Source organism: Ostrea edulis, chromosome 7 (genome assembly GCF_947568905.1).
Source record: "Ostrea edulis chromosome 7, xbOstEdul1.1, whole genome shotgun sequence".
NCBI lineage: Eukaryota > Metazoa > Mollusca > Bivalvia > Ostreida > Ostreidae > Ostrea > Ostrea edulis.
Genome location: NC_079170.1, coordinates 52,340,599 through 52,361,583, shown reverse-complemented (window position 1 = coordinate 52,361,583; position 20,985 = coordinate 52,340,599). Strand labels below are relative to the sequence as shown.

Here is a 20,985-nt window from a genome sequence, read left to right as displayed (position 1 = left end):
GTTTTGATCACTTGATCGGACACCCCATGTAGGGCCATATCTGTTGCCCTCCCTATTCTGAAGCTGTGGGTACCGAAGTGCCCCTGCTTCCCTAATAAATTCAGGGTTTTCTGGAGAACTGCATTGAATTGATATCTTGTTAATGGTCTGGAATTTATATGGATGAAAAATGGGTTTTCTTGCGATGTAGAAGGACGAATGCTCAAATAATTGCTGATAGCCCGAACTGGGCACAATACCGTCTCCAACTCTTTAGGAATGATAAGTGTAGTTTTTCGAGCTGTTTGATCTGTCTTAGAATGCGGGATAGTTACTTTGATATGTGATTGTTTGTGTACCAAAACGTTTTGAAATTGTATGCAATGAGAGTTCATGATTTTGTTTGTAATAGTGAGTTCCCCTACCCGAAGTAAACCAAAATAAGCAAGTGAAAAGGCGGAAGTGAATAATTTGGCTTCATATTGTGAGGAGCATATTGAGGGGAGAGATTGGATTAACTCCCTCAGCAGAGGACGGGTGATTGGGCAGCGGGTATCCACTGCCTTGCCTCTACTGCGTTTAAGACCTTCGAGGGCTTTAGCTATAAGGAATGACTTTGTGGTATCTTTTAATCCTTTAAACTTGTGGTAAAAAGAAAGTGCCCGCACATAGAGTTCAACTGTGTTTGCAGACAGTTTTTGTATGGATAAGTAGGCAATGAAGTTGAGTATTACATCAGTTGGTATGGGCCAAATTTCTTTGAGGTTGTATGACTGCAGGAAGCCATGAAATTTTTTGAGAGCTGTGTAATAAGCCTGTTTAGAGTTATGTGACAAGGATGTTTGAATTAGGCGTTCTGATTCGGCAACCAAACATTCCATATCTGGGGTGGAAGTTGTGTGGGCCGCTGTTCTGCGTCTGGTACCAGTTGATGAAATTTTGTCCACTGTGAACGAGAAATGCAGTCTGCTATAGAGTTCTGTTTAGTTGGGATATGTTGTGCTTTTATTCTGATATTATACTGAAGCGTAATAAGGACCAACTCTCTAACGATTTTCATTACTCTGCTGGATTTGGAAGTGGACTTGTTCAAAACATGTACGACGGCCATGTTATCGATGTGGAATAGGATACGTTTGTTCGCTAAGGAGTCGTGCCAAATCAATATTGCAACATAGACGGGGAATAATTCCAGAAATGTCATATCTCTGATAATGTCTGATTGCACCCACTTTACTGGCCATTTGGAATAGGCCCAACTTCCAGAGAAAAATATCCCAAATCCCCCATTTTGGCCCCCTGCACTGTCGGTAAAGAGCTGTAAGTAGGTATCTGACATCCAAATGTTATTTGAGATAACCGTCACCCCATTGTAATTTTGTAGGAATCTTAACCATACTTGCATGTCGGCTTTCATTTCTAAAGAACTCACACATTGTAACACATACATACACATTGTAGCACATTCACACACATTGTAACACATACACACACATTGTATCACATACACACACATTGTAACACATACACTCACACATTGTAACACATACACACACATTGTAACACATACATACACATTGTAACACATACACACACATTGTAACACATACATACACATTGTAACACATACACACATTGTAACACATACACACACATTGTAACACATACATACATATTGTATCACATACACACACATTGTATCACATACACTCACACATTGTATCACATACACACACATTGTATCACATACACTCACACATTGTATCACATACACACACATTGTAACACATACACACACATTGTAACACATACACACACATTGTAACACATACACACACATTGTAAAACATACATACACATTGTATCACATACACTCACACATTGTATCACATACACTCACACATTGTAACACATACACACACATTGTAACACATACACACACATTGTATCACATACATACACACATTATATCACATACATACACATTGTAACACATACACACACATTGTATCACATACACACACATTGTAACACATACTCACACATTATATCACATACACTCACACATTATAACACATACACACACATTGTAACACATACACACACATTGTAACACATACATACACATTGTAACACATTCACACACATTACAACACATACACACACATTGTAACACATACACACACATTGTAACACATACACACACATTGTATCACATACACACACATTGTAACACATACACTCACACATTATATCACATACACACACATTGTATCACATACACACACATTGTATCACATACACTCACACATTGTAACACATACACACACATTGTATCACATACACACACATTGTATCACATACACTCACACATTGTATCACATACACACATATTGTAACACATACACACACATTGTAACACATACACACACATTGTATCACATACACACACATTGTATCACATACACACACATTGTATCACATACACACATATTGTATCACATACACTCACACATTGTATCACATACACACATATTGTATCACATACACACACATTGTATCACATACACTCACACATTGTATCACATACACACACATATTGTATCACATACACACACATTGTATCACATACACACACATTGTATCACATACACACATATTGTATCACATACACTCACACATTGTATCACATACACACATATTGTATCACATACACACACATTGTATCACATACACTCACACATTGTATCACATACACACATATTGTATCACATACACACACATTGTATCACATACACTCACACATTGTATCACATACACACATATTGTATCACATACACACATATTGTATCACATACACACACATTGTATCACATACACACATATTGTATCACATACACACATATTGTATCACATACACTCACACATTGTATCACATACACACATATTGTATCACATACACACACATTGTATCACATACACTCACACATTGTATCACATACACACACATTGTAACACATACACTCACATTATATCACATACACTCACACATTGTAACACATACATACACATTATATCACATACACTCACACATTGTAACACATACACACACATTATATCACATACACTCACACATTGTAACACATACACACACATTGTAACACATACACACACATTGTAACACATACACACACATTGTAACACATACATACACATTGTAACACATACACACACATTGTATCACATACACACACATTGTAACACATACACACACATTGTATCACATACACACACATTGTATCACATACACACACATTGTATCACATACACTCACACATTGTATCACATACACACACATTGTATCACATACACACACATTGTATCACATACACACACATTGTAACACATACACACACATTGTATCACATACACACACATTGTAACACATACACACACATTGTATCACATACACTCACACATTGTATCACATACACACACATTGTATCACATACATACACATTGTATCACATACATACACATTGTATCACATACACACACATTGTATCACATACACTCACACATTGTATCACATACACTCACACATTGTATCACATACACTCACACATTGTATCACATACACACATATTGTAACATATACACTCACACATTGTATCACATACACACATATTGTATCACATACACACACATTGTATCACATACACACACATTGTAACACATACACACACATTGTATCACATACACTCACACATTGTATCACATACATACACATTGTAACACATACACACACATTGTAACACATACACACACATTGTAACACATACACACACATTGTATCACATACACTCACACATTGTATCACATACACACACATTGTATCACATACACTCACACATTGTATCACATACACACATATTGTAACACATACACACACATTGTATCACATACACACATATTGTATCACATACACACACATTGTATCACATACACTCACACATTGTATCACATACACACACATTGTAACACATACACTCACATTATATCACATACACTCACACATTGTAACACATACATACACATTATATCACATACACTCACACATTGTAACACATACACACACATTATATCACATACACTCACACATTGTAACACATACACACACATTGTAACACATACACACACATTGTAACACATACACACACATTGTAACACATACATACACATTTTATCACATACACACACATTGTAACACATACACACACATTGTAACACATACACACACATTGTATCACATACACTCACACATTGTAACACATACACACACATTGTATCACATACACTCACACATTGTAACACATACACACACATTGTAACACATACACACACATTGTATCACATACACTCACACATTGTAACACATACACACACATTGTATCACATACACTCACACATTGTAACACATACACACACATTGTATCACATACACTCACACATTGTATCACATACACACACATTGTAACACATACACACACATTGTAACACATACATACACATTGTATCACATACACTCACACATTGTAACACATACACACACATTGTAACACATACACACACATTGTAACACATACACACACATTGTAACACATACACACACATTGTATCACATACACTCACACATTGTAACACATACACACACATTGTATCACATACACTCACACATTGTAACACATACACACACATTGTATCACATACACTCACACATTGTATCACATACACACACATTGTAACACATACATACACATTGTATCACATACACTCACACATTGTAACACATACACACACATTGTATCACATACACTCACACATTGTAACACATACACACACATTGTATCACATACACACACATTGTATCACATACACACATATTGTATCACATACACACATATTGTATCACATACACTCACACATTGTATCACATACACACATATTGTATCACATACACACACATTGTATCACATACACTCACACATTGTATCACATACACACATATTGTATCACATACACACACATTGTATCACATACACACATATTGTATCACATACACTCACACATTGTATCACATACACACATATTGTATCACATACACACACATTGTATCACATACACTCACACATTGTATCACATACACACATATTGTATCACATACACACACATTGTATCACATACACTCACACATTGTATCACATACACACATATTGTATCACATACACACATATTGTATCACATACACACACATTGTATCACATACACACATATTGTATCACATACACACATATTGTATCACATACACTCACACATTGTATCACATACACACATATTGTATCACATACACACACATTGTATCACATACACTCACACATTGTATCACATACACACATATTGTAACACATACACACACATTGTATCACATACACACACATTGTATCACAAACACACACACATTGTAACACATACATACACATTGTAACACATACATACACATTATATCACATACATACACATTGTATCACATACACACACATTGTATCACATACATACACATTGTAACACATACATACACATTATATCACATACATACACATTGGAACACATACACACACATTGTAACACATACACACACATTGTAACACATACACACACATTGTATCACATACACTCACACATTGTATCACATACACACATATTGTAACATATACACTCACACATTGTATCACATACACACATATTGTATCACATACACACACATTGTATCACATACACACACATTGTAACACATACACACACATTGTATCACATACACTCACACATTGTATCACATACATACACATTGGAACACATACACACACATTGTAACACATACACACACATTGTAACACATACACACACATTGTATCACATACACTCACACATTGTATCACATACACACACATTGTATCACATACACTCACACATTGTATCACATACACACATATTGTAACACATACACACACATTGTATCACATACACACATATTGTATCACATACACACACATTGTATCACATACACTCACACATTGTATCACATACACACACATTGTAACACATACACTCACATTATATCACATACACTCACACATTGTAACACATACATACACATTATATCACATACACTCACACATTGTAACACATACACACACATTATATCACATACACTCACACATTGTAACACATACACACACATTGTAACACATACACACACATTGTAACACATACACACACATTGTAACACATACATACACATTTTATCACATACATACACATTGTAACACATACACACACATTGTAACACATACACACACATTGTATCACATACACTCACACATTGTAACACATACACACACATTGTATCACATACACTCACACATTGTAACACATACACACACATTGTAACACATACACACACATTGTATCACATACACTCACACATTGTAACACATACACACACATTGTATCACATACACTCACACATTGTAACACATACACACACATTGTATCACATACACTCACACATTGTATCACATACACACACATTGTAACACATACACACACATTGTAACACATACATACACATTGTATCACATACACTCACACATTGTAACACATACACACACATTGTAACACATACACTCACACATTGTAACACATACACACACATTGTAACACATACACACACATTGTATCACATACATACATATTGTAACACATACACACACATTGTATCACATACACTCACATTGTAACACATACACTCACACATTGTATCACATACATACACATTGTATCACATACACTCACACATTGTAACACATACACACACATTGTAACACATACACACACATTGTATCACATACATACATATTGTATCACACACACTGTATCACATACATACATATTGTAACACATACATACACATCATAAAACACAAACACATTTCAACACAAATATACACATTGTAAATACGAACATACACTTATGAAATATACATACAAATCCTAACACATACACACACATTGTATCACATACACTCACACATTGTAACACATACATACACATTTTATCACATACATACACATTGTAACACATACATACACATTGTATCACATACACACACATTATATCACATACACTCACACATTGTAACACATACATACACATTGTATCACATACACTCACACATTGTAACACATACACACACATTGTAACACATACATACACATTGTAACACATACATACACATTGTATCACATACATACACATTGTATCACATACATACATATTGTATCACATATATACACATCACAAACACATTGCAACACAAATATACACATTGTAATACGAACATACACTTATGAAATATACATACAAATTGTATCACATGCATGTACATACACACCATAACACATACAAACATTACAACATAAATATACGTATTCTAAAACACATATAATGAGTGTACATACACAATGTAACATATACAAACATATTGTAATACATAGGCATTGTATCACATACATATCGTAATACATACAAATATATTATATTACACACACATTGTAAGACATACATGCACATTATATATAATACATACACGTTGTAAAATATGTACACCTTTTGTATCACGTACACATTATGACATATACATACACATTGTTATACAAACTAATACTTGTAAAATATGCGTACGTACAAATTGTAACATACATGTATAGTGTTATCCAAATAGCGAATACTAATGGGACAAGAAGTTAATTCGAATGAATATTTTATATAATCTTTGTTGTTGAGAAAACCACACTATTACTGTCTATATCAGTATTAATTTCAGGTGATGCACATTTTTCATTTATAGAAGACGTAAGGTTACGACTGATTTTCCTTGAAGCCCCTCCCAACCTCTTCCCCAAAAAAGTTTTGAAAGAAGTCAGTTTTATGGTCATGCATGTATAATTGGTATACTAAATAGCGCTGTAGAATTGTGGCCTAAATATGATTATACCCACTGCTTCTAGAGATAGTTCGGGTATATCACTGACCTTCCGTCAGCAATACGTTCTTGTCATTGAAACTCTAGCTCCTTTAATTCACATTTTAAAAGATGGTAAACAGTTAATGTTTATAAACAAAATTAGGTATAGATGGTAGATACCCATTAAAGTTTTGGAATTAGCATTTGGGTCCATGGGTCCGAAAATGTCATGTAGGTAAATAAATGCTTGTCACTGGACCTTCTTCTATAGTTATGGGTTTGGTATTCTCTAACTCTGTGGTAGAGTTGTTGTGTTTAGCTTGGAGATGTGTAGTGTAGTGATGTGTTGCAAATTACATGTGTCTTCCGTATATGAATGATTGAGTTTTAAAATTTGACGACAGATCAAAATAACGAAATTTACCATAAATCGGGTACTTTCATGTCTGTTGATTTGGGGGCAGATGAGGATAATTCGTCAAAAATAAAAGAGTCAACGTTTCTGTTCTTGTAAATGATACACTTGTGAAATTAGATGGCGCCAAAAATAAAGCGCTAACTTTCAAACTACGTTTTTGAGAATTTTATGTTTACTAAATATGGACCTGTAAGACCGTGCGTTGTCATCAATCCTGCATTTGGCCTGTTCAATTACAGTGTATCGCCTGTATATCAACGGTGATGAAATTTGACATGATCGATGCTTGTAACCCCGTGGGGATCCGGGTTAGAATAGGTCCTCAGTACTCCCTTGCTTGTCGTAAGAGGCGACTAAATGGGGCGGTCCTTCGGATGAGACCGCAAAAACCGAGGTCCCGTATCACAGCATGTGTGGCACGATAAAGATCCCCCCCCTGCTCGATGGCCATAAGCGCTGAACATAGGCCTAAATTTTGCAGCCCTTCATCGGCAGTGGTGACGTTTCCATATGAGTGAAATATTCTCGAAAGGGACGTTAAACAATATACAATTAATCAATCAATCAATCGATGCTTGTAAGGATACACTCAAATAGATTTGGTTCAGATGTTGTAGTTGACTTATATTTTCTGAATTAATAACCAAGCTAAATTTTTGGCAACAGGTTGAATTCTAAGTAATCATAATATATTCTATAAAGTGATGAAACGCGAATAGAATATATATGTAGATTTAATCCTATGGAGATGGGAAATTGCTACCTTTTTCATATCAGTGTCAGAAAATTGGCAGAACATTACCAACTAAATCCATTTATTTTGCTGAATATGTAGATTAGTGTAGATCGAAGTAATTGAGACCTGTTAATTACCTTGATGAAATGTTTTGCACACATATCAAGATAACCATTGAGTTTTCTATACACAATCCTAAAACATCGTATTGAAGTCTTCTGGTGTTTTCTTCGTCTCCTTAGCAACATGCAGAAACATGCAGATAAGCATTGGAAGCCAAGAAATGTTTAATTCTATACTGTTCACAGGGCGGTACAAGTATAAAAGTCACAACAGTGATGATGATAAAACAGTTTCATTTCATTGGCAAGTGTACCACATTTATGCCAACTTCCAGTAATGGAATAAGAGAGGCTTGAACAAATATTCCATTTGCACATGTACTCTTATAATATTGGCTACCGATCGTGACTTTGTGGCAAAAAGTTTCCACTGTCAATTTGCAATCTAAGTGTTTTCTGGCGGCATATTTAATTAAAATGATAAGATGTATCTCATGAATTTCTACTACAGGGTATCAACCGACTGATCTGAGTACAGTGTGATGAGGATGTTTACAAAAATTGTGTAATTCACAGACCCTGGGTCAGGGGTACTAGGGAGGGGCAAAGGTAATGGAAATGCATTTATTATATCTTTTAAATCTTGTTCACTTTTGAACCGAGTATGTATTGATAATGTTCGATTCACGGTTCCCAGGTCGGGGACTTTGATTTTGATGCAATGTCGTTGCTCTATGATTCATATATTGAAAATGAAAAACAATCAATTAAGGTCTTATTTGCCAAACTTCTAAACTGAGAGACACTGATAATGAGACGGGAGCCAGATATTGATACTGTGGATATAATTGGAGCTCAGGCTGACTCGATCTTGATCTTTGTTATTGACAGTGATGTTAAAGGACACATCTCATGTTTTTAAACTTTTTAATTTTTTCAGCAAAATTAATTCATTTCATGCCTAAAACTACTTTACATGTGTTTTAAATGAAACAGTTTGCGTAGTTTTCGAATTTGAAAGCGATGAAATTCAAATCTTGCGATATGCATATTTTCTTCGATATTTTACGCGCCATTATCTGTGACGTCATATGCGACCTCGAGCGAGAAGATTTGAAAACAGTTGATAGCCATTTCATAAACAGATTAGATTTAATTGACAAACAAACAATTATCACATTAACAGCTTGTAAATAACACTGCATTAGGGTGTTTTGTGCCGTTTAAGCGTGTACTTGCTGTCAGTAGAGAGGATTTGGACTGTGTTTTTTTCAATTTTCGAAGGAAGGTATGAGGGACAAGCCGTGAATATTTTTTGTCGGCACAACGACTTTGCCATAAAAACTCCCAGTAGAATTTGTCCCTGTACTTTTCCAAACAAGCACTTGGACAAAGACGTAGATAAACTGCAAGAAAATTGTTCTATCGAAGCTACGCACTGTTACATATAGGCCTACGGCATATGCTTTCCGTTCTGCTCTCGAATTCAATACACACTCGCACCAACTGACCTTCACCTTGTAACAACATAGGCAGAACTTTGTTAGCAGTGTCTACCAACTGGTAGTTTTAAAAAGGAAATTTAAAGATAATTGAACTTTCAATTATAAATAAAAATATATAATATTTCCCGACTTTTGAATTGAATTATAATTAATGCTTTCATTTTTTTTTTTTTTAAGAAAAGCGTACGTGTTTACAACAACAGCACGCCGCGCTCCCACTTCGTAAGTAACAACGTGTTGATAACAAAAAATAATTATTAGGCCTAATAAAATTGCTTTAATAAAATAATTTAAAAGTATTGTGATTTTCACAATAAGTTTGATCATTATTATTTTTTTTCCCGAAATGCACCCGTGACAGTAGGCCTAGTTGTCAATGATACATAATCGTATCATAATTTAGGCCTATCTAACTTCTCCAAAAATAAATTTAATAATTATTGCACTGTTTATTTTAGAAAAGCAAAAACGCTAATTACAGTTGTTTACAGAAATGGCATTACCAAATTGTGTTTAGACAGTGATCCCATGTATACATGTAAATATTATTTACTCGCAAATTTATGCAGATTTCATACTCGCTTTTCTCGCACTGGTGGCTAAAAGCTATAAGACTCGGGAAATTTGTCAACATCGAAATAAATGTTATCCATGGTAAATAAATTAGACCCCTAAAACCCGAGTTTTTAAAAATATCTAACACTACTTTTACAACAAGTTGATCGACGAAGGTCGCATATGACGTCACTGTACCACGTGACTACCTATCTAATTAACTAGGCTTTTTGAAATCGGGGCTTAGATTTAAGTCCGTATTGTGGCTAATTATCGCAATACTTCAGCGAACGAACTATTACAATTAATTTCTATAAGCATAAGGAAGACAAAATGCATATAATTCTGTATACTTTGAAAACACGATATGTGTCCTTTAATTGATCGGACACGTAGACTTCGGGTTTCCTCTCCACACTCGCACCAAATTCCGAGCAAATATGACCAGGTCCTCCATTTTTCACTTCATTTCGTTATATACACTAACTAATCCCAATAAAGATCTATTTTGGTTTTTTCTTCTTCTAAAGACAAAAAACGAAAAGTACTTGCTATTTAATGTTACAAATGTATAGTAGATACAATTCATGTACAAGTGATAGCAATATTATATTCCTCTTGTGAGAGTTTAACCTACGTTTGGCTATGTACTATTGGCTGCATATCTGTATATCCAATATCGTATGCGTTGTCTACACTATATAGCGCCTTCCCTGCGATTCCCGTTTGTGGTAAGTATTGTTTGTTACGTAACACAATGGCGATGTATACACCGATGGATACCACAATGATTACGCACACGAGCGTTAATATTGCGATAACTAGGTCAGCTCTCAAGGCCTCTCTGCTGCTGCTGCTCCTCTCTTGGTTACCTGCCTGGAGGGCTGCTGGAGACAAAACACAGATGACGTCATACAGGGAGGTCATTTAGTGTAACGTATCCAATATTCCTCATGCATTAAAGCTTGGAATAAAAATGAGTGAATTATGGAAAAGTAATACCATTGCAATTTACTGGTAATGCCGCCTTTGAAGTCGGTTTAGTAGTTGTTGTTGATGGCTTTGAGGGCGGTTTCACAGCTGTTGTCGACTTTGCAGTATCTAATTGCCCTATTTTCAAAACATTAAAAATAGATATTATGCCCGCCAGTTTATTTGTGCATTTACCTGCAGTTTTACCTAGATGCGGTATTATTTGGGAATGTATTCATGAATTAAACTACATGTAGCTATATGATGTAAGTACATTCCCATGTTAAAAAAACCATATGTACATTAACGTGTAACTTTGGCTGAGTTTTGTGTTACTACAGTAAATGTACCTCACTCACAAACACATCATGACTGGAAGATCTGGCAACATAGTTAGATTATTACAAACATGTATTTTCAAATAAACATTAAAAGACAAGTTGATTATAGCTTCCTAGCAGTTTATGCTTTAGGCTTTTGCACATCCAAAGAACAGCACAGGAGAGTCAGAAAACTATATTTCACAATCGCAGTTTAGTTGATCACTGTTCTTTATCTTCACCCTAATTTGTAACACAATATTTCCATAGAACTTGACTAAATTGGTCAGGTATTAAACTGAGGATTATCTCCAGCCCGAAATTTAGCCTTACTAAATATCGGACATTCGTCATAAAGTTTCTGCGAACATGCTCAAACCAAGAAAATATTTAACTGCGTTTTTTTTTTTGGGGGGGGGGGGCTTACAGAATACGCTAAAGACATACTGGTAAAAGTAAGAGAGAATATTGCGTAATCCTGTCTAAGTAAGGATATTAAGGAGAAACAATACACCTGAGCAATCGGATATGGATGGAAAGTGAAGGGTATGTACAATATTTTGAAATTGAAGCTTTCAAATCTACATTATTTAGTTTTAAAGCTACAGTTTAAGTAGAAGGTAATCTTTTTTTAAAACTCTATTAGATTCGAACCAACAATCTACAGACCGGTAGTGGAAACGTTAACTTACCGAGAGATCCAAAGATGATAAACATGTAATAAAATATCATGAAAATCTGAATTTAACTAACACGAATGCTTACCACACACTGCTATGTTACACCTCTCCCACCTTGTATCAGGTGCTGTAGACAAACACCAAGGGAATTTAGCCCCATCGGGGGATCTACAAAAATTCCCCAACTCTTCAAAAAACCCATAGGCCTCCTCAGAATCCCATCGCCGACAGGGATAGCCTGTCTTCGTAACGTTCATCTTCCCGGTGTACATATAGCCTTTCCCTTTTTCATAGCATTCATCATTCGACAGGGCTGAAGACAAAATAACGTGACACGAAAATATCTTCTTGTTTTCTCCTTAATAAATAAATACATGTATTTAATACTCCATAGTTTTAAAAATGTGTATGTAAATTCTGTATCAATAAATGATGAATGATTCGTAGTAAATAAAGTAATTAGTAGCAAGAAAATTCGTCCCATTACTCTAATCCAGTGTTTTCCACACCAATTTTAAATCATCGATGATTTTTTGATATCGGGAAATATTCAATGTTGAACTCTTCCATGTTTGAATATTTAAATTCATAATTGTGTATTATATATAACTATGGATTTTTGTAATCTTAGCTTTGTTTTGTAGCCTTATAACACAATGCCTCGAATTCATTATGTACATGTAATATGGCATGTACATCATAGAGTTCTGAAACTATATCCTGTTTAATATTTTCTTTATGATTATGATATATTTATGAAGTTGAAATAAAGCTTGAATCATTTAATCTCCTAATTGGGAAACTTTGGGGATTTTTTAAAAATATATTTTGTGAGAGGAGATTTCCTACATATGGAAGTAATTTATATGTAAGAACACTGTAATCTTACAACATAATGGTATTCTACAATATTCCCAACGCTTCTCCTCATCCAAGGTGTAGCACCAGGGACCCTGTGGTTCTCTGTCCGGATTCCTGCAGTAATTTTTGCTATTCTTTAAAGTATTATTAAATTTATGTTGTTGTGGGAACTGACTGGACCAGCTCTGACATCTTCTTCCAGACACTGTGACTGCCACGCCTCCAAAATACTCCATTCCAAGTGTCGTCATTTTGCACTCTTTTTGTCCTGTAACCATGGTAAAAGTTACAGAAAACAGTAGTTATACACAACTGATCGTCAACAGAATATCTGAAACTACAGAAAAGGGAATGAAAAACACTGTAAAATGAAAAGGAGCCTTCTTCTTGGGTTATAATTTCATTTAACCAACTGCATCATTCACATCTGGATAATTAATAAAAGGGATGGCTTCTACATGTAATATCGATGGGAGTTACTGGCCTTCATACCGAACAACAAGTGAATTTTACAGGAGAGTAGCTATAGGAAATCAGGACTATTCTATCCTCTTGACACATTTTGAATTAACCAGGGTTTTCATTTCTCATTATAATGGTACTAAGTACATGAGAGTGCTTTTCTAATGTGGATTGAACAACTTTATACATGTAAAGCACTCCCTTCACTAGACAGTCACTTATCACTAAGTCTTTTATAAAGAAAAGCAGTTCACTTCTGTAGTCAGAAATGTCACTTGTTTGTTTTGTAATGCTCATTTTATCATATTGAGGCCAAACTTTATCCATTCATGATTATTTCAATAAAAGAATGCATAAATTTTATCAACCAATTTTGATTAGCGACATTCAAAATTTTCATTCACCGATTGAAGAGGATCACACAAGGAAGGGATTCAGGCTCAGTATGCCGAACATAACAATGATATGTGCAAGGCCTACAGAAACCTTTTTTTATACGAATAAAAGTTGATTAACAGTATATACTAAAGTGAGAGAAGATATTTTGTCTTGCTATACATTCGTAGGCCTACCTAACAGGTGTATCTACCTGTAATACATTACAGGTGTCTCTACCTGTAATACCTTACCGGTGTCTCTACCTGTAATACCTTACAGGTGTCTCTACCTGTAATACCTTACAGGTGTCTCTATCTGTAATACCTTACAGGTGTCTCTACCTGTAAACACACAGCGTTTCTCTAGATATAGATATACAGTACCCCTGCTTACATCATCTGTGTACAGGAGATGATTACATGTTTACTTATTGTATTTCATTACATCATACAACTATTGATGGCATTCCTTTTCTAAACAATCTTATATAATCAACGCCTTCATATCAATCACTCAGTTTTACTACTCCTGTAGACATTTACTAAGTATTCGCCACTCGGATACCCACCCCCTGTCCCGTGGGGATTTGGGTTACAGTTGGTCCTCAGTACCCCTTGCTTGTCGTAAGTGGCGACTAAATGGGGCGGTCCTTCGGATGAGACCGCAAAAAACTGAGGCTCCGTGTCACAGCAGGCGTGGCACGACTAAAGATCCCTCCCTGCTCAATGGCCGCAAGTGCCGAGCATAGGTCTAAGTTTTGTAGCCCTTCACCGGCAATGGTGACGTCTCCATATGAGTGAAAATTTTGTTGAGAGGGACGTTAAACAATATGCAATCAATCAATCACCCACCCCCATCCTTTAGCATGAAAACTCTTTGGATAAAACACATTTGATAAATTTCATAGTTACAAGATCTGTTGGGTCCGTTTTAATGTAAAAAAGACTAACTTTAGCAACAGAGAAGTGACCAATTAGTCGGAATTTCAGTCCTGAGATAGAGTTGTAAAGTTCAAGAAATGCAACGTAAATCTAAACAATTGAAACCTGTCCGCCATTACTACATGTACTATAAGACGCTCTTTGTGGACGTTCTATAGATATTTGTGAATTAAACTGATACTAGTGTAAAAACATGATTACTGCTGATGACTTATTGAAAATAGAAACTGTATCCTTGCGCATTGCTTAAACGAACAGACTTATCAAATTTGAAATTGAAGGAAAAAAGGAAAAGTATTTTTTCTATTTCAATACATTCCTGAACACTAAGACTTTACCTACTGATCATGGGAAGTCCATATTTATACAAGACTATCTACCTACCTAATCCAGTACTCAAAACACCTGACAGAAGAACCACTAGTATTCCATGCATGGCCATGTTGCAGCTTAGACACATTCTACACAAACATTGAGGGTGGTCTAACAAGGTCATCTGATTCATAAACACTGCAAGTAGCGATGAAATGCACATCCTAATATATAAGTATGTAATCACAACAGAAAAGGCAAGAATAAAGATGCTTATTTATAGAATTATTTAGCTTACATAAATATATGAAAATATGTGAAATAAATATAAAACCGCTTTACCTTTGTATGCGATTGTATATACTGACGATTATTTTCTACATATATACACTGTAGAAAAGCATTTGTAATAATGATTAAAAGTTACAAAAATATAATCTACATGTAGTGGATGAATAATTTTATATTTTGATTTCAGAAAGGGAAAATATACAATGTCGCAATAAGAATGGCGAAAAATTCAGTAAAGATTAAGGAGTAATATTCACTAGGGTAAGATAAATTGTCACTACATACATGTATATGCATGTAAATTGTCTTTGAAGAAGGGCAAATTTTCGTCGATGTCGAAATTGATTTCTCAAGTCTTTGAATGTATATTTTGTGTGTTGATATAAAAAACGACATCGAGTAGATACAAACCGACTTTGTTGTTCATGTAACACAGAGATTACGTGATAAATTGTTATTTGTTTAGCTTTGTGCTCTATTTGGGTTAAGAAGTTATGGTAAGGATTAATAACGTTAGAGTCCTTTTCCATTAGAGGTTATGTGCGCTAAAAGCTGTTCGATTTCTGCATTCAAATATCAAGATATAACGTGCTTCAACTTAGTATAACAACTATATCTAGAGCAGCAGAACACGGAGGAAATCATATCAACATCTGATTAATTATTATTCTACCCCAGTCGCTCTTTGTCGATCTAGATCTTGACGTCATTATTTATCTAAAGCGTTAGCGTTTCTCCTGAATGGCGATATCGAAGTCAGTGCTTTTTCATGATTGTTGATATCGACCTTATTATTTCTCCTCATTTTTTTTTATCGACGTCAGTGCTTCTCCTGAATGTCTATATCCCGACGTCAGTATTTCTCATGCATGTCCATCTCGACGATCTTAGCGTTTTTCCTGACCATGTTTATCGACGTCTGTTTCTCCGGATCGTTGATGTCGACATCTGTGTTTCTCCGGATCGTTGATGTCGACATCTGTGTTACTCCGGATCGTTGATACATGTATAAATGTCTGTTTTTCCGGATCGTTGATGTCGACGTCTGTTTTTCTCCGAATTGGTCTTGATATAATGTAATTAATTTATATATTGTTAAGCGTGGAACAGAGCGTGTACAAGACACGTTGTGTAATCGATCATTTTAGAACTGGAAACAAAATAACTTAGGTTTGAATGAATCCCGGAATTTTTAACAATTATTATAATGCTCTTCTCTCTCGTTATTTTGCAATACAGTCCTTTTGACACATAACGTTCCATTACTATTTATAGTGGGATTGATGACCTAAGTACAATGTACATACATACTCTAGTGGTTGGACTCTCTAATACAAGCACATACTTTTAGTACTAAACAACTACTTAGCGAATTCGGAATACTTCTTTGGGTAATGAAAATGCAGAGGGTTCACGAATAGATTATTGTGGAAGTTATAGAATGTCGTTTGATAGTAAAAATGTAACTGTCAGAACTTGAGAGTGAATCCAGTGGCGGATTGACCCCCCCCCCCTCCCTAAAATTTTCAAATTTAAGGTAAATCAGTCTCTTGTTTAGACAAAAAAATTAAACGATAAAAGATGCAATTATTTTTCCATTCTCAGGGAAATAAATTACAAGATCTTTAGATTTCTTGTTCCTTTTATCGGGAGAACTTATATTTCATTTTTAAAAAAGAAATTTAAAATTTGTGTTATTTTATTAATATCACCTCATTAAAAATGACAGAAACTAGTAAAAATGACTATAATGGAGACATAGTTCAAGCCCCATAAAGTCTATAATATCCAGGAGCTTCCGGAGACTTCGCCCCCTGGACCCTCAATACCGCTTCGCCTTAAACCAACTGGGTGCCCCCCCCCCCCCCCCCCCCGACCTCATGAAGTTGCGCTCCCCTAACTTCAATTTTCGGATCCGCCCCTGGAATCTGTGAATTATTCATTTCTATTACAGTTTATAGATTAAGTTAAAATTTGGAATAATAATTGTGACATAAGTTTATACATAACAATAAGTGCCTTATCTTGATCTGTGCATTCCCAGTCGATTTCCCACAGGCCACGGAGGCTATGTTAGACCTACAAATGTGCCATAAAAAAGTGCTATAATTGATTGGTTGTATGTTGTTTAAAAACGAGAATTTTTCACTCATATGGAGACGTCATCATTGCCGGTGAAGGGCTGCAAAATTTAGGCCTATGTTCGGCGCCTATGGTCATTGAGCAGAGAGGGATCTTTATCATGTCACACCTGCTGTGACACGGGACCTCGGTTTTGCGGTCTCATCCGAAGGACCGCCCCATTTAGTCGCCTCTTACGGCAAGCAGGAGGCTCTGGGGAATTATTAGAACCCGAATCCCCACTGGATAAAAAAAAAGTTCTATGAATCGATTCAACAATCTCTGAGAAATCGCTTGCAAAAAAAAATACATCATGTATACCTGAAGGGTCTTCCGACACGGACACTAATAACAAAATACAGAATATGAGAAACGATTGTAAAGATATTTATACTACTGGGTTCCATTATTAACACAAAAGAAGCATTTTAAAAATATTTTGATGGTGCTACCGTTAGAGAGAGTGCAACTACATATATAATACGTGGTCCAAAGCTTTTTCCAAGGGAAGTGGGTTCCACCCAGAGCAATTATTTCGGGTCCAATCGAAACTTTAACTAGGGACTCACATCAATCGTCTTGACACAGATATGATCGGTACAACATTTCGTAATACATTATGTACACGTCATCCATAAGACCAGGATGAAATTGAGATAATCAACAGCAATCTCTACCCAGAGTTATCGTTCCTTACACTCAGTGAACGTATGTAGAGATTATCCCTATTCATTTGCTGATTTTCTCATTTCATTTTTTTTTTTACATAGTACGTGTTACCTTTAGGGCCTTACTTCGCGGACGGGCCTTCGGCTTTACTTCTTCTTTAGTAAATGTATTTTATGGTTTAAAAGAAAAATAAATCATCATGATATACATGAAATTATAAATAATGGTAAATGATTTATTTGCAAAGCACACAACCACTACATTGATAAACTATGAACATCTTATCAAAAATGTACGAATTTCTAAACAATTTTACAATATGCCAAAACCGTTATCATTTCAATGCGGAAAAAACAGTTTCAGTCTGAACGCTGTTTTGACGAGTAAAAATCGTAATAAGTTCAACGTGGTATGCATGATGTATCTTCAGATTGGAAAATTGTAGTCAGTTAATTTAAGTTAAACGTTGATATCATCATGTTGCATTTTCAACGTGCTTTGATAATATGAATAAATGTTGATGTTTCAAACTTGGATCTACGTTTAATTAGGGTTGTTCATCTTTGCAACCAGCATTGAAACAACGTTCCATATTTGTTCAATCTAATTAACATAATATCTTCTATAACTGTTACACTGGAGAAGGATGTGAGAGGATTGCATTTGAGGTCATGTTATTGACCCCTGTCTCATGAATAATTCATTAAATATTCGACCAATAACAATATCTTGACAAAGAATCAAGGACTAGTCATGAAGGTTATTCGGATTGTGAGTTCACAAAAAATGGCGCCAATCCATGGAAAGTTTAAACTTATTCCAAATATTAGAATCTCAGAAACTACATGTATACACTCATTGTTCAAATATATTTTCTGTGGCGTTCTAACATCGCTCATGGCCGCCGCCATCTTCTTCGATTATTCTCCCGTGCTTCTCGGTAATTATTAACATGCTTATGATAATTACCAAGTATGTTCCCATATAACGGCAAACTTTTCATGTTCGCGAAAGCCGTCATTTGATTGGTCAAGTGTGAAAGGTGAAATAACATGACCCCCAACGCAATGCTGCGAGATCCTTCTCCAGGTTAGAGATATGATTTTTTAAGATTGCGTATCTGCTGAGATGCATCTTCTGTTAAATAAAGTCAAAATGTACTGTTTCGCGTAAGGAAATCTGATAATTTACGAATTGTACTGATGCAGGAATACATTTCACTGTGTAAATGAGAAACTGCATGTAACAGTATGTGGGCTTGATGAAGTGATGTTGTAAGATAACTCATTACATGACGGAACATTGGATATTATAATAGCAAGCATGCTGTATAGTTAATACAAGGTATCAGTTACGACATATTCATGTATTGTGTTGCTATGGCATTGGCAGTTTACATACACTGGGATTAGTATATTAAGGTAGTACTCTACATCGTCATAATGGCTGACTTTCTTTAGAAAAATGGATGACAAAATCGATATCAGTAATATTTGACTTTTCCTTTTCTATTTATTTACCTAGCCGAGTAGCTCAGTAGGTTAGAATACCGACTGCTGAACTGTAGGTCGTAGGTTCGAGTCCAGCAGGGGTTTTAAATTTTTTTCAGATTACCTTCTACTAAAACTGTATTTTTTGAC

At 35.3% G+C, this 20,985-nt stretch overlaps 1 protein-coding gene across 1 annotated transcript in view; it reads right to left on the bottom strand.

Moving 5' to 3' along the window:
- Nucleotides 1-16,494, bottom strand: part of LOC125653240 (uncharacterized) — a 49,079-nt gene extending 32,585 nt beyond the window's left edge. Inside the window, exons 1-5 of the mRNA XM_056145749.1 lie at nucleotides 16,337-16,494; nucleotides 14,200-14,439; nucleotides 13,396-13,623; nucleotides 12,341-12,448; nucleotides 11,976-12,225 (exon numbers count right to left, since the gene is read on the bottom strand). Of these exons, the coding sequence (XP_056001724.1) occupies nucleotides 11,976-12,225; nucleotides 12,341-12,448; nucleotides 13,396-13,623; nucleotides 14,200-14,439; nucleotides 16,337-16,487 (977 nt within the window). The 5' untranslated portion in view covers nucleotides 16,488-16,494. The remainder of the gene's footprint in view (nucleotides 1-11,975; nucleotides 12,226-12,340; nucleotides 12,449-13,395; nucleotides 13,624-14,199; nucleotides 14,440-16,336) is intronic.
- Nucleotides 16,495-20,985: the final 4,491 nt, after the last annotated feature.